General features: G+C 40.4%; 1 protein-coding gene across 1 annotated transcript in view; it reads left to right on the top strand.

Annotated features, from left to right (window-relative positions):
• Positions 1–11836: 11836 nt before the first annotated feature.
• The window catches only part of LOC139582255 (interphotoreceptor matrix proteoglycan 2-like), a 32661-nt gene continuing 28598 nt past the window's right edge, over positions 11837–15899 (top strand). The window contains exons 1-3 of the mRNA XM_071412243.1: positions 11837–12306; positions 13471–13637; positions 14171–14205. Of these exons, the coding sequence (XP_071268344.1) occupies positions 12033–12306; positions 13471–13637; positions 14171–14205 (476 nt within the window). The 5' untranslated portion in view covers positions 11837–12032. The remainder of the gene's footprint in view (positions 12307–13470; positions 13638–14170; positions 14206–15899) is intronic.

Genomic DNA, 15899 nt, shown 5'->3' on the forward strand with positions numbered 1-15899 from the left:
CCATCTCTGTCGGCGCCATCTTGACTTACCTATTACAGCTTTTAGATTCTCCATTAATAATTTTTTTTTTAATTCAAACTTTGATCATTGGAATGAATTGTTCCACCATTCTTTGGTCCAATAACATCAATGTCTCGCCGTCAATTTGGTGTTCTGTGGGAAAAAAGATACAAAAGAAAAATAACATGTCAATGTTCTGGTCAAAGCATATCAGAATAGAACGCATATGAAAATGTGAGAACAAAAGTGTGTTGTGCTTAATAAGTTAATAAATCAATGAATTTTCACTAACTGCAATCCAGTGGTGGAGTGGAATGGACACTCTTCCCTCGGGGTCCCTGTATCCATCTAGCCCATGGAAATCAATCTCCTCACCAGGCCTTACAGCAATCCACTGTTGACTGTGTTGAACCATGTACTGTATGCGTGGTGATGGCTGTTGAAACTGGCTGGTAGTAGTACTTTACTACACAAGCACCAAGGAAACTGCATATTCCTAACACTTCCATGAACTCAGGGATCTCTTCTGAATGAGCAGTGTCAATGACCAACTAGTCTCCTACAGTACATTGTACTGCACGTTGTTCACTGCAATAGACTTTGCATTGGTGGCACATTTTGCTCTGATGGTTTCTCTGAATCTGGCACTTAATACTGCACGGGCAGAGTTTGGAAGTGCATGCAGTGGGACGTCTCCTGTCCGCCCAGTGTGTTGTTGTGTTAACAAGGCAGTTGTTGTTGGTTTGCTCCCAGCATTGTCTGAGCTGATGTCTTTTGCCAAAGATTCCCACAACTGCTGAAAGCCTCTTGAAATATTGGTGTTTCACTTCAAATCGCATGGACTGGTGGATCAAAGGTCCATAGGCAAGTAGAAGCCTAGGGTAGTGGACGAGGTAATGCATCTTTGGGATTGTCTTCCCTGGAAACAGCTCCTGGAAGAGAGCTTGAAATTCAGGGATATTTTTTGCCAGATACGGGATCCAAGATCTCCTGGGGCATAGATGATGTCTTATATCTCTCAAAGCAGGAGGTAGTGATCCCATTTTGTATTTGACTACCAATCATTTGGGGGAGTAAATGGAAACGTGTACATTTTTCTGATGCACTTCCTTATAGATGGCCATTCTTCCTTAAGACTCTCTTGGATAGTGGCACAGGTTTAGAAGACACATCTTGTTTGCCATAAAACAAGTTCTCAATCTCATATAGTAAATCTGGGCAAGAGTAATTTGCCTCTCTTGAACCAGTTGTTGCAGCACTAGTCTGAGCACTGTGGGTATGATGCCCTTATGAAACAGATAAGTAATTGGAGATGGCACATGATTCAGCTTAGAGAAGCAACAGGCTTTTTTGATGCCATACATCGATGCATTGTCTGGATTTTCTTCCACAGCCTGCAGATGGTACTTGTAGTTGTCTGGATCACGCATGGTGAATTCCTCTTCAGTGATTATTGAGCAAATGTCCCCCTTGGCAGCCAAGCAGAAGCGCCAAAAGCGACCAGAGGAAACGTTTTTGCTTAACCCTGCAACTGCATGTGTGGAGAGAATATCTGCTGAGATTGTTGTGATTTTGCCTCGGAATGTTTTCTTTTCACCATTGCATGATAACGTCACACCCTGTGTTTCCAATTCCTGGATGTCACGTATCAAAGGCTTCAATACTTCTTCGCACGTGATGGGTTTTTTAATGAGGTGGCGATGAACCAGTCTGGAGAGGTATATATTTTGGAGATGGGAAGTATCCTTGTGGTCAAGATTTCCTAATCTAAAGTACATGGTGGTCAATTTGTGCTTGCCTTTTTTAGAACCCAGTGGATTGACAACTTCAAATGCATCTATATAGAACTGCAGATGGAGGCTCTGCTTCGTTAGATTGGGATTTGATTTGAACAATTCACTGTCAGTAAAGTCTTCCAGAATTTCATCATGATGTGGCTTTTGATCTTGATTCAAGGTGGCCCAGACCTCTTCATTACTTGCTATTTTTTGCAGTATGCTGACCAATGGGATGTGTTGAAATGACCTTGTTTTGTGACCTTCTTTGTTGCTCAGGGGTACTTCAATTGGCCTGACAATTGGCCTGACCATATCCAATTCTTTCACACAGTAGTGCTCCAGCATCCACTCTAATGCATTCCTCAAATACTACAGAGTTGTTAAGCAAGTCCCTGAGATTGTCATCTTCAGCCACATTTCTTTGCTTATTTGTAAGGTAAAACCTGAGGGCATCATTGTAGTGTTTCATAAATGCATCAAACATGGTTCTGAGGTCCTCAACAATGCTACTCCGTACCGTAGCTGGGATGCAGTGTTCTTCCCTGATTTTCAAAATAAAAAGACAGATATTATTAGATACCTTCAATTAGCTGGTCAGTGTTGATCTCTGTGGCATGAACATGTTTAGCCACTGGCAGACTCTCTGCACTGCTCACGTTATCTTCAGTGGGTTCATCATGAGGGCAATTCTCATCTAAGTTGGCGCTTAAAAGCTCTTAGTGGTTTCGGTAGATGTGTGACCGATAGGCGCTGAAACAGCAATTTGTTTTGCCACACCCATTAAGTCCACAGGTAATTAGAAAGCATGGTTCATGCTGGTGATAGAGGCCAATATGTGTGAGTAGTCTGGACACAGAGAAAGTATGTTTGTTACAAATGGACAATTGAATAGAGTTGTCATTCTTCAGACAGATTGTTAACCTTGGAATGATGGGATGGAATCATGGAGATCATTGGTATTCAGCCACTTGCAGACATCATCAAGGGACCAGTATTCCACAGCCTCACTTAAAGTCAAGTTGACACTAAAAGCAAAAGTGACATGTATTAGTTTTGAGGCTTAGACAAAACGTATACCACTCTTTCCAGACAACCACCTGTCATCCTAATTTGTATGTATGGTTGTTCCATAACGAAGCTTGTCAGGAAAGGTGAAGATGTCTCTCTTATTTATCCGACGCCATATTTCTTAGTATGAGACATTATGGGATTCTGCAGTCCCACATTTAAGTGTTGACTCAGATAATATGATGCTCCAAATGGGGCATTCATTTCTTCTTCAATGTCAACCCAAATTGCTCTATTAGAGTTCTCAATAAAGAGAGCCTATTTGGGCAGTTATAAAGGCTTCTTGATATAATTACATGTTAAGCAGCTTTAATTCTCCCTTCTGTCTCTGTCTAATCTAGCTAGGTTAATCCTTGTCCTTTTAATAGTCCAAATAAACTGAGTAATCATGTTGTCTAAAGTGTTAAAGGTGTAGGCAGGTATGGACAGTGGAAACGTGTTGATGACAATTCAGTTTCGGAGCTTTAACCATCTACCCCACAGTGAGATTTGTAGCTTATCCCAGTTCTTAAACTGGAGTTGAATATTGTTCGAATATACTTAATAGAAAATAAATATTTACCTTCCCCTAAGAAACAACATCTCTTCTCACATACAAAAAGAACACAAAATGACACCAGACATTCACCATTTAGTTAGCATTGGAAAATACAAAAGGAATTACACAGAACACACAATAATCAAAGTGTATTGATTGAGGGAGATGACTGGCACTCTGGGAGGTGAATGGCACTCTGAGAGGTGAATAACACTCTGGGAATCATAGTACACTGTACGAACTAGGTCAACAATGACTAAAGAGTCGTGCAAAATGTTACAATTAACACCAATTGGTTATCAACTCTTACAGCATATAGACAGCATAATACGCTGATTATATTTAACGTTAGCTAAGTTTCTACAGTTTTTTTTTTACAGTCTACCAGTAGCCTAGTCATCGCTGCTGTCAAATTTACCAAACGCAGTTTAAGTAGAATAGCAGAATTAGAAATAAACGTTGAATTGAATGTTAATTTAGAAAAAGGAAAAGCTTACCCAGTTTAGTGAGTCTTCCGTCTGTCTTGCAGCACAAGTACCAAGCTACTTCTTCTTCTTTCCATATGGTGTTTAACAAGCTACACCTGGTCTGCTGTAGCAACAATTTGTTGAGTATGCCTATTCATTCAGTAATTTGATTGGATGGGAAAGATGTATTTGCTATTGCAGGAAATCTGGAACGGGAGAGAAATCAACCATTCAGACTCTGAAGGTTCCTATAAAGGGCATTTCCCCACAACTTAAAAAATAAGTGTAGGCCTGTACTCATTCACTACAGTACTTCCCACAAATCTAAAAGCAGGATCAGTGGAATTATAGGCTAGTAGAAGGAGTTTTCACCATATTACTTGGACTACCAGTCATGATGTTTCACGGTCATGGCTGACATTTGTAGAGAACGACAAACCCGGGTCGTGGCATGAAAGGCAAACGCCCTACTGGACCAATAATAGACATTGTTTGGGCCAAATCGAGGCCAGTACGGACCGAACTAAATCTGAACGGGTCATAGACTTCATTCTTTGGGCCAGATTAAGGCCGGTACAGACTGGATCAAATCTGAATTAATCATAGACGTCTATGTTTCCCAAGGTTGAACAGCACAGTATAGAACACAGTACAGTAGAGTAGAGTATACTACCGTACTGTACTGTACTGTACAGTACAGTAAAGTTACAGTGCTTTCGGAAAGTATTCAGACCCCTTGACTTTTTCCACGTTTTGTTAATTTACAGCCTTATTCTAAAATTGATTTTTTTAAATCCTCATCAATCTACACACAATACCCCATAATGACATAGCAAAAACAGGTTTTTAGGTAAATAAATATTTAAATATTAAATTAACATAAGTACTCAGTCCTTTTACTCGGTACTTTGTTGAAACACCTTTGGCAGCGATTATAGCCTTGAGTCTTCTTGGGTATGATGCCACAAGCTTGGCAGTTCCTCCCATTATTCTCTGCAATTCTTCTCCAGCTCTGTCAGGTTGTATGGGGAGCGTCACAGATGCACAGCTATTTTCAGGTCTCTCCAGAGACGTTCGATTGGGTTCAAGTCTGGGCTTGTCCCGAAGTCACTCCTGTGTTGTCTTGGGTGTGTGCTTAGGGTCGTTGTCCTGTTGGAAGGTGAATCTTCGCCCCAGTCTGGTGCCAGGTTTTCTCCAGACATGACGCTTGGCATACAGGCCAAAGAGTTCAATCTTGGTTTCATCAGACCAGAGGATCTTGATTCTCATTGTCTGAGAGTCCTTAAGTTGCCTTTTTGACAAACTCCATGTGGGCTGTCATGTGCCTTTTACTAAGGAGTGGGTTCCATCTGGCCACTCTACCATAAATGCCTGATTGGTGGAGTGCTTCAGAGATGGTTGTCCTTCTGGAAGATTCTCCCATCTCCACAGAGGAACTTGGCCATCAGGTTCTTGGTCACCTCCCTGACCAAGGCCCTTCTCCCTCGATTGTTAAGTTTGGCCAGGCGGCCAGCTCTAGGAAGAGTCTTGGTGGTTCCAAACGTCTTCCATTTAAGAATGATGGAGGCCAATGTGTTCTTGGGTACCTTCAATGCTGCAGAAATGTTTTGATACACTTCCCCAGATCTGTGCAATGACAAAATCCTGTCTCGGAGCTCTACGGACAATTCCTTCAACCTCATGGCTTGGTTTTTGCTCTGACATGCACTGCCTGTGGGACCTTATATAGACAGGTGTGTGCCTTTCCAAATCATATCCAATCAATTGAATTTACCACAGGTGGACTCCAATCAAGTTTTAGAAACATCTCAAGGATGATCAATGGAAACAGGATGCACCTGAGCTCAATTTTTGGCCTCATAGCAAAGGGTCTGAATACTTATGTAAATAAGGTATTTCTCTAGGAAGAGTCTTGGTGGTTCCAAACGTCTTCCATTTAAGAATGATGGAGGCCAATGTGTTCTTGGGTACCTTCAATGCTGCAGAAATGTTTTGATACACTTCCCCAGATCTGTGCAATGACAAAATCCTGTCTCGGAGCTCTACGGACAATTCCTTCAACCTCATGGCTTGGTTTTTGCTCTGACATGCACTGCCTGTGGGACCTTATATAGACAGGTGTGTGCCTTTCCAAATCATATCCAATCAATTGAATTTACCACAGGTGGACTCCAATCAAGTTTTAGAAACATCTCAAGGATGATCAATGGAAACAGGATGCACCTGAGCTCAATTTTTGGCCTCATAGCAAAGGGTCTGAATACTTATGTAAATAAGGTATTTCTGTTTTTCCCTTTGTCATTATGGGCTATTGTGTGTAGATTGATGAGGAAACATTTTATTTAATCAATTTTAGAAAATGGCTGTAACGTCATAAAATGTGGAAAAAGTCAAGGGGTCTGAATACTTTCCGAATGCACTGAGTACAGTACAGTTTAGTTCAATGCAGAACACTAGAGTTTAATATAGTAGACTACAGTAGAGTACAATACAGTACAATACATTAAATTATACTGTACTCTACTGTGCTCTACTGTACTTTACTGTAATCTGTGGTGCTCTACTGTACTGTCCATACGTATGAAACATAGCCGTCTATGATTGTTTCAGATTTCGTCTAGTCCAGACCTGATCAAATATGAACCAATCATAGACGTCTGTGTTTGGGCCACATTAAGGCTGGTCTGGACTAGACCAGATCTGAACCAATTATAGACATCTACATTTGGGCCAAATATAGGCCAGTCGGGACCAGACGTCTGTGGACATTGAAATTAAGGCCGGGTCAAATCTGAAACAAACATAGACATCTATGATTGGTTCAGATTTGGTCTGGGCCGGACCAAAAATATACGTCCCTGGACGTTGAAATCAAGTCCGGTCCGGACCGCACCAAAATAATACCTAGAGAAGACAGCCGGTCTGGACAGGACAAAAAAAAGATGTCCAAAAGACGTCGCCTGATGGTAAATGCTTAGTGGAATAGTAATTTTACAAATATCATACACTTTATTTTTCTCTGAGGCCTACAAAAATACCTCTTTCTGGGAGTACATTAACACACGCACACTCTGGCATGCTGAGAGATCAAAGGATACATTTTGGAACAAGATAAAACATTTAGAGACTGAGGGTGAGTCAGATCTTTGTCTGCAAAACCGACAGACAGAGTAATCCAGAGGCAGAACTGAAGTGCCTTGACAGGATTAGTCAGCAAACTTAGTTTGTTCAAGTTAAACTTGAACCAATAGAACACCACAGACCATAGCCACATGATTCGCTACCCTGTTCTAAAAGGGAAAGAGGATGTTGGATTTGCGATGGTAAACGTGATGTTATATAGGGCGTTGTTCAAAAGGAAACCCCCTGGAGGAGCTCTTTCTTTAGACTGATGATAAGGATTTGTTCTGTACCAATGACCTTTACCCCCAACAAATCCCTTAATGAATATCACTTTAAGAAATCCTATAATGCTTATTCCCTTCAGAATAGGACTCGAGATGATTCTATATGATAAGGAAAGGCTCAACCAAGCATATGATATAAAACAGCCTCTATAACGGTATTGACATTTTCATGTTGGCAAAGCCCTCAGGCAACATGGTTAGCCCCAGGGAGTGTAAACAGTGATGAGACGATGACTCATAATGCTCTTTAAAAGGGTCAGAGGGGGACAACCAAACATAGGTTAGACAGAAGTTATAATCATTTTATGGCATGAAGTGTTCAATTGAGCAAAGTAAAAACATACACAGCATTGTAGTAACTAGTGTTTTCATGCAGGCATTAAGACTTTACATTTTAGCCCTCGTTGTCAATGTTATCATAGGGGCAGGGTCAAAATGTATAGGGCACTTACAGGACAAAGGACAATAGCCATATACTATAGATTCCTGTGGAAAATCTATCTTCATATTTAGCTGTAATGCACTATAAGAGAGCTGTCCTTTTGAAAACAAAATAATGTCGCTTGATTTGTGAAATTGGCTTCAATCATGGAGATTATGGTTATAAGTGTATGGCTTAAACACCTTTATGTACAATCAAATAAAATGTTATTGGTCACATACACAGATTTAGCAGATGCTATTGCAAATGTAGCGAAATGCTTGTGTTCCTAGCTCCAACAGTGCAGTAGTATCTAACAATTCAGTTCAATAGTTACCAGCTACCATTTTCTATTAGAATGTTCTTTTTAAGTAACACTGCATACTCCATAACCCCCGAGGGGGCATTGACTGAGTGGTCCGTTGTGACAAAGCTCTTAAAAGAAAAGGCGAGAAAAAAAAACGAGAATGTAGTCTACCTACATGTGTATTTATCCTACTGTTTGTACCAAACAAATACAGCATCTGAATATTAACGGCATCAGAAGTAGGCTACTTAATAAAATATCAACCATCCAGTTGTCGGTGGAGTCTTGGGAATACGTGGTTGATGGAATGCAACCTAAATGCTACAGCTCACAGTATTGAACCACACACAACCACAATTGTGGAAGTGTTGTGTTTGTTCAGACATTCAGTCAGTCAGACAGTCATTTTAAAAATATTCTGACCGACGAGCGTAAGCTGTGCCTCCACTGGGTGGCATTTTGAATGGTCAGTGACATAAGTAAGTACTTGCAACTTTCGCCCACTCATCCTAATCAAACAGGTCACAGTTCATAGGCACTCATCCTAAGAGGGGGCTTAGAGCGGCAAGAACGAAAATAACAGCGGCGGTTGGCAACCCCCCTGCTAGCTGACAGGAGTGCAGGGGGAAATCCACAGTTAAAGCATCCACTTTAAACCCCAGAGGAGACACAACACTGTCTGACGTACTGTACAGTACAACCCACAGGGGAACAGAGTGCATTGTCTTGTCAAGGATTTACTGAAAGCTGCTGCAGTTGGGTTCCAAGTAAGCTTAAAGAGGACAGTAGGGATCTGGGTGACATAGTGAGTAGTTGATGGGGTGAGGAGGTAAGGGGGGGGTATCAGGTGAGGCTGGGAGTGGACGTGGAGGATGAGGTGGGCAGGAGTGCCAGGGGGTGGCAGGCAGGTCTCTGGTTGACAGATGCTTCCACCAAGAAAGTCCCTAACAGGATGACGCTGGGGCTGTAGGGCCCATGGGGTAAAGACGGATTATGTCTGAGCAGTAGATAAACAGATTATTCCCGAAACAGTGTCTGCTTTTTTAACCCTGTCCCTCTTGTCACACTTTGAGCGAGTCCACTATCCCTAGTTGGACCCAGAGAGCTTGCCTAGTTCCATGCCATGTCTGTCAGATGCCACCCTCAAATTCTCACTATCTGCCGGGAAGCAAGTCAAAGCCTTAGCCTAAATGACCAGCCTCCTACATGCGGAATCGATAGACATCCTGATATTAAATGATCCCAAGGACTGTATTAGCACCACATGAGATAAACTCCGCATCTGGATTTTTTTCTTATTCTAACTTTGTAAACAAAACGGTTCCGTTATGCCTTGGAAATGTGGACTCATTATTACGCTGTTCCTCTTCACTCTCCACGCCACTGCAAGTAAAGGTAAGCTTCCAGCTCCATTTTAGTTCACAGAGCCATAAACCTTAAGTACCTGAAGGGCACTACACTTAATCAGTTTTTATGGGATCTTGCTGCTTTAGATATCAAATGTTACACCCCTTATACAGTGGGTTAAATAATTTCACTTTCATAGCTAAGACGATTTTACATTTTGGACATTGTGTGTGGAACTTTACAACGGCAATCTGCAAGATTACTTTAAGGGTAATTGGGTGTAACCAAGCATTAGAATGATCCAAAATGAGCTTTCTATCTTTACCACTGGTATATCACTGCTGCCATTAAAGCTCTGACACAGAGGCCTACTGATTACGCTGATTATACTCATTCAACTACAATATGTTTGCACAAAAAGTTTTGTAAGATACTACTCCTAGCCTTGCGTTTGAAACACATGTAAGAGATACTGCACCTTGTAAGGAGTGAATATGGCAGCAAGGAAGCCAGCATATGATGGGGAATATGGCGGGCGTGATAGGAATATGGCGGGCAGGATGAGCAGGTTGCATAACGGTGGCATAACAACAGGTTGTAGGCCTGTAGTTCTACAGTATCTCATAGAATATCTCCTATACATACAGTAAGTCCCATCCTGATACTGATGAGTTTTCCTAAGAGGTGAGCGTCACAACCTCTTTGAAATTGTTTGAACTTTTGGCATTGTTTGAACAATTTAGAGCTCATTGTGGTTGCATAACCAGCTGGCGCTAACTTGGTGACGTAATAAGGGCTTGGAAGATATAACTGTTTTAAGGCTATAGAGACAAAGGGTCAAATTTCACAGCAGACAAATGAATGCCTGTTTATTGTAGTTTGATTGTGCCGTGATCTCGGTTCTACACTATACCAGCAGAAATGTCTAAATAAGTAGGCTAATAGAGTGTGGACCATGGCAGTACCCATACCAGTACCCACAACTTGATATCCACACAAAGTGCTCAGTATTTTTTGTTGTTATATCAAAAGAAGACAGATGTTTTCTTGTAGTATTAAAGACACACACGCGCAGGACGAAAGGCTGTTTCAAGGTTTTAAAGAATTACTCAAACTGTAAATATTTGCAATGAAATGAAGTGACTCAATTTCGAATATCCACCCATGACCATGAAGTAACAATCATTTTCCGAATCATGTTGATCCTCCTTTTCATGGATCTTTTCTGTCTGTGTACGACATGGAAATCTACTGGCAACATTTAAATCAAGACTGTGGTGGTCTCTGTTTCCTTGGTGATGAGTGCAAATCTGAAAAGGCTACGTTCTTTCATGGTTAGGGGATGTAAACATTACTCAGCTAGCACATTTGGTTCCTTGGAAGTTGTGGAAATGTATGTTTTTGGTTTCACATTGGTTGTGGGAATGAAGCCATATGTTTCCTGACTGGTAAAACTGAACGTTTTTTAAACGTTCTGAGAACAATAGTGAACATTTTGCCTGTTCTGGGAAGCCTATTATTAGGTGGCAGAGACTTTCTGAGAAGCTTTTAGTCTGGTTCCTTGAAGGTTTTCCTGGGAGGTTTTATTAACACTCTGAGAACGGAAATTATAGGTTATTTTGAGTTTTTTTGATAACTTCCTTAAAACTTTCACGGAATGCTTCATTAAGAGTTTTAATAACACTGCTAGCTTATTTGGGGTATTTGAACTCCAAGCACATATGGAAATTAATTTCCTTAGGCATTAATTCAAACACATTTTTTTATTTATTGTGATCCGGCATGAGTTAGATTCAAACCTATAATCTTCTGTTCTCTAGAACGGAAATGTTTTTAAATCATATTCTTAGAACATTCTATGAACTTTAACAAAGTTTTCCTGTGGTTTTTATGGAACGTTTTCTTAATGTCCCAAGGAACAATTTGAGAAAGCTTCTTTGAATAGAACCATGAGGAAATCTGTATGAAAATGTTATGGTGAAGTACTGAAATTCCTACAGAAGAACGTTGTTTCTTAACATTTTTGGAACAATTTGAGAACATGACTTTAAATAAAACCATGAGAAAACCGGTAGGAAACATTATGCTGAAGTACTGAAATTCCCACAGAACAACGATGTTTCTTAATGGTTTCGGAACTTTTTGAGAACATTCCCAATGTCAAACCAGTTGGAGAACGTTCCTAGAACATTACCAAAATGTAATCATGTTTGAACATTTAAGAAAGTTCGGTTAAAGCAAGAAAATACCAAGAAAATACTTTTTTTTTTTCAAGTTCCTTAAACGTGCTGAGAATGTTCCAAAGCCAAGCAACTATCCTGCACCATTCCCAGAAAGTTGTGGGATGGTTGTATGCAAAATAACCCTCGGACAACCACGCTCTGACCAAGCTTTAAGAAACATACGGTTCTCAGAACGCTTTGTGCTAGCTGGGATACTTTCTGCTGATAAGTTGAGAATCTCCCTCCCGCCACTACAGTAGAATTCTTCTCTCTCACAGCTGAGAGATCATGCAATTATGTAATTGTATCACAAATAGAAGCCAGAGACATGGTTGAATATTGTATGCATTGCTAGAATAGAACTGTAATTTATTTCAGGATAACCATGAGGGAAAAATTTGCTTTTCATCACAGGCTTTTCAAACATTGTACAGTACATTATACAATTTGACACAGCTTGAAAATATCATGGTTTGAATGTATTTTTATTTTTATCTTGTCTTTGCAGAGAGGAATAATCGGGGCTCTTTGCAGAGAGGTGTAATCGGGACAGACACAGAAGCCGTCAATTCTATGCACTTGGTTGAACTTCTGAAAACGACCAAACAAAACTCTAATGTCAGAACGATATTTGACCTGGAAAAGCATCGGAGGAAGCGGTACGCACTCTTTCACTCTGGAGTGAGAGTCTGTCCTCAGGAGACCATCAATGAGGTCATTGCCAGCCATCAAGCCTACTACAGGCTCAGAGGTATGGGCGACCCATTCATTACAGACAATCATTACATTTATGTAATCAAATGCTATCATGTTGGCTATTGCAGTGTGATATGTTTAGTATCCAGCTCTTCTGCCCTAGATGGCATGAGTTGAGGCTTCTGCCTGCTACGTGGTGTGTAAAAGCCTCTACTCAAACTAAATCGTGAAGGTTGTGGTATGCACCAGTGATAAATGTCTCAATTAGTATAGATTGTGGACCATAGCAGTGCCCAGCAATACCTACAACTTGATATCCAGGTGTGCACCAGAGAGAACATGTTGATAAGTCTACAGTCTACAGTAGACAGTGAAGAGAACTGAAGACTCGGCAGCAGAATAACAACAAAGTAATCCAGAGTTCTTTCTGAGATAAAGTATGGAGAAAACTCACAGCTTCACCCTGAGGCAGCATGCAATACAAAAGTAGTGCACTATATAAGAAATAGGTTGCCATTTGGGACTTATTCGCTGCCTTTTAAAAACATAAAAGCACACCTTTGGGAATAGGAATTCAATTTTTTTCCCTCACAGGTTTTGTAAAGATGATAAAAGAGCAGACTTTTATCTTTTCACCAGACATAAGACTTTGTGTCTTTTCTACAACTCTTTTCGTGCTGAGAGTCTCAAAATAGGTGGATTGAAGGATAAGAACAAACTGAATGATTGCAGCAATAGTCTTGAATTAATTTCACATTTGAAAGGGTAACCAATCTGATAGTGCTGGGCCATTCTGAGGGGAGGATGGAGGATGGAGTGGGGAACTTGGCTAAGGACAGGTCAGGGGAAAAAAATTGGGAATTTAGTCGTTCATCATGACAACCATCGGTTTGTTCTCTTGACAAGATAAAGCCACCGTTTCCCCAGCTTTTATCTCACTACTGTTGAACCCTCATGAATCTGAAAACAATCTGCTTGGCTTAGAGTTATCTTTCCTTTGAGACAGCTCTATCACCCCATAAAATGGCACCCTATTCCCTTTATAGTGTACTACTTTTCTTGACCAGGGCCAATAGGGCTGTGGTCAAAAGTGGTGCACAATATAGGGAATAGGGGTCCATTTGGGATGTACACTTGGACTTTATGTGGATCTGTATCTATTGGTAGAAGTGCTGAGGATCTTTCATTCTCACTGGAAGACTGTTCTGTCTTTGGTCAGTTTGTCAGGAGGCTGTGTGGGAGGCCTTCCGGATCTTCTTCGACAGGATCCCTGTCACTACAGAGTACACAACATGGGTTCACACATGTCAGCACGAGTCTCTGTGTCTCGCTGACCTGGCCACTAACTTCAGCAACTCAGAGGAGCACATGAGTATGGTGTACAGGGTGAGGAACCAACAACACATGTCTTCCTTTTATGTTTCGTAGCAGTGAGACCAATAATTACTTTAATTATTTGAATGAGCATATGCACGTCTTTACTGGGGGTAAAACAATTTTGAATGGCAATGGCCAATGGGTGAATTTATGATATCATGTGAAATCCATTTATTTTAGTACATTTCCTCAGGAAACAACAGCATTGTTTGTTGCACAATAGCCACAGGGAAAGTAATTGTTGGAACTTGTCTTTCCTCTCAGTATTAATTACATATCAGTCTCTTGGGGGAAGGGGAAACATATCCTTATTATATTGCTCCCATTAATACACAAAACAGCATCATATTAATCTCTAGTCTAGTCAATTTGGTTCATTTACATCTATAGGAGTTTATAAAATGAATGTATATTTGCAGACAGCACTCCCAAGTTTCAGTGATACTTTATATGCGACACAGTTTTGATGTATTCTGTTATTGGTTTAAAGTCCAGATGATGTGTATGACTGACGTGATGATGTGATTTTTCTACTTTCGTAGAGGATGAATCTGCGAGACGAGAGGCAGTCGACTGGGTAAGGCTTAGAGACAAGGCAGTATGCCGCCTGCTGTCTGCTGATAGATGTCAACGGTGCTGCTTTCTCACACACACTGCAGCCCTCTTGAGTCCGGCTTTGAATTTGACCTGCCATATAACTCCAGCACTCCATGTGGTCCAGGGGGGGTCAGTCAGGCTCACTTGGGGTGACGATGTCTAATTGGGATTTTCCTGAAGGTCTATGTCCCTAGAGTTGGAAAACGTGTGATAGCATTGCAGCAATGACAGCTTTCTGTGTGTTATCACTCTTTCTTTCATCCATCACGTTCACATTTCCCATGGATTTTACCCTATGACAAACAATGTCAACAAGTTATTGCTCACGTATACCCCATAATTAAATGGAGGGTTTATATACATTATCATAATAAAACATATTTTATTTTTGGGAATTCGGGTGAATTCGGGGGGGTAGGGTGGGGCTGACATTTTTCAATTGTGATAAAGGGGGCACTGGGGGAAAAAGGTTGGGAACCCCTGATCTAGAGTACATATCAGAATGACCTGTATAAATTGCTTTAAAAAGGACACATTGATACATTTTTACTTTGTTGTAATATAACCAACTTTGAAAGCACCACCTACAACTATTGTTTAAAAATAGCCCATATTGTGCCATTGACATTAGAATGTAGGAAGCTTGGCCATTCTGTTTTTGAATTGTAACTTTGGTGATAGAACCAAACACACACACACACAGCTAGAACATAGTTTTAAACCGATTTATAGATACAGTACAGGGACATCACAGGATTCACATATTAACCCCACAGAAGCCTTTTCCCAATATGGCCGCAAAACAACTCAATGGGGTCTTATCGGATCAATTTTGCATGATCAAACCAGCGTTAAACACCATAGTGCCCTCCAAGCTCAACATTTTTCAATGCTAATTTGAATGACATTGAGAAAACAGAAAGGTGTCAAATAATTTTGTTGCAAACATCCTTTCTGGATTTAAAAGTAATCCTAGAAGTACAATATTTTTGCTGGTAACGTAAAAGATTACAGTTCCATTTTTTTTGTAATCAGTTACATGTAACAGATGTAATGTAATCCGTTACTCCCCAACCCTGGCCTCAACATTGGATTTTACTACATAGTAATGGAATGTAAGGGGCAGGTCTATAGTCTCCATAATGAAAACAGTTAATAGGATAACAGTGTATATCATTTTAGTCAGCCCACATCAATTCATATTTACTTGTACATATACATTTTTACATGTTTGAAGATTAAATATTGCAATTAAGGCTTGATAAATATTATTACCACAATTGTGTGAATAATTTAACATCTTTATAGCTGGCAGACGGTCACACACCTGGCTCATTTGGTTGTGTATTCTACATCACTATGAATACTTTAAGATATTATTGGGCATACTACAATTATATTTCATACAAGTATGTTCATGCGAAATTGATCCAATAAGACCCCATTGAGATGTTTGGCGGTCATATTGGAAAAAGGCTTCTGTGGGGTTAATGTGGGAATCCTGTGACGGCCCTGTATCTACAAATCTTTTTAAAACCCTGTTCTACATTTACTGTGTGTGTGTGCAATTTGGTGGTTCTATCCCCAAAGTTACAACCCAAAAACATAGCTGCCCCACAGCTAAGCTCACAACATTCTAATGTCAATGGCACAATATGGCCTATTTTTAAACAA

This window comes from Salvelinus alpinus, chromosome 8 (genome assembly GCF_045679555.1).
Source record: "Salvelinus alpinus chromosome 8, SLU_Salpinus.1, whole genome shotgun sequence".
In the NCBI taxonomy this organism is placed as follows: domain Eukaryota; kingdom Metazoa; phylum Chordata; class Actinopteri; order Salmoniformes; family Salmonidae; genus Salvelinus; species Salvelinus alpinus.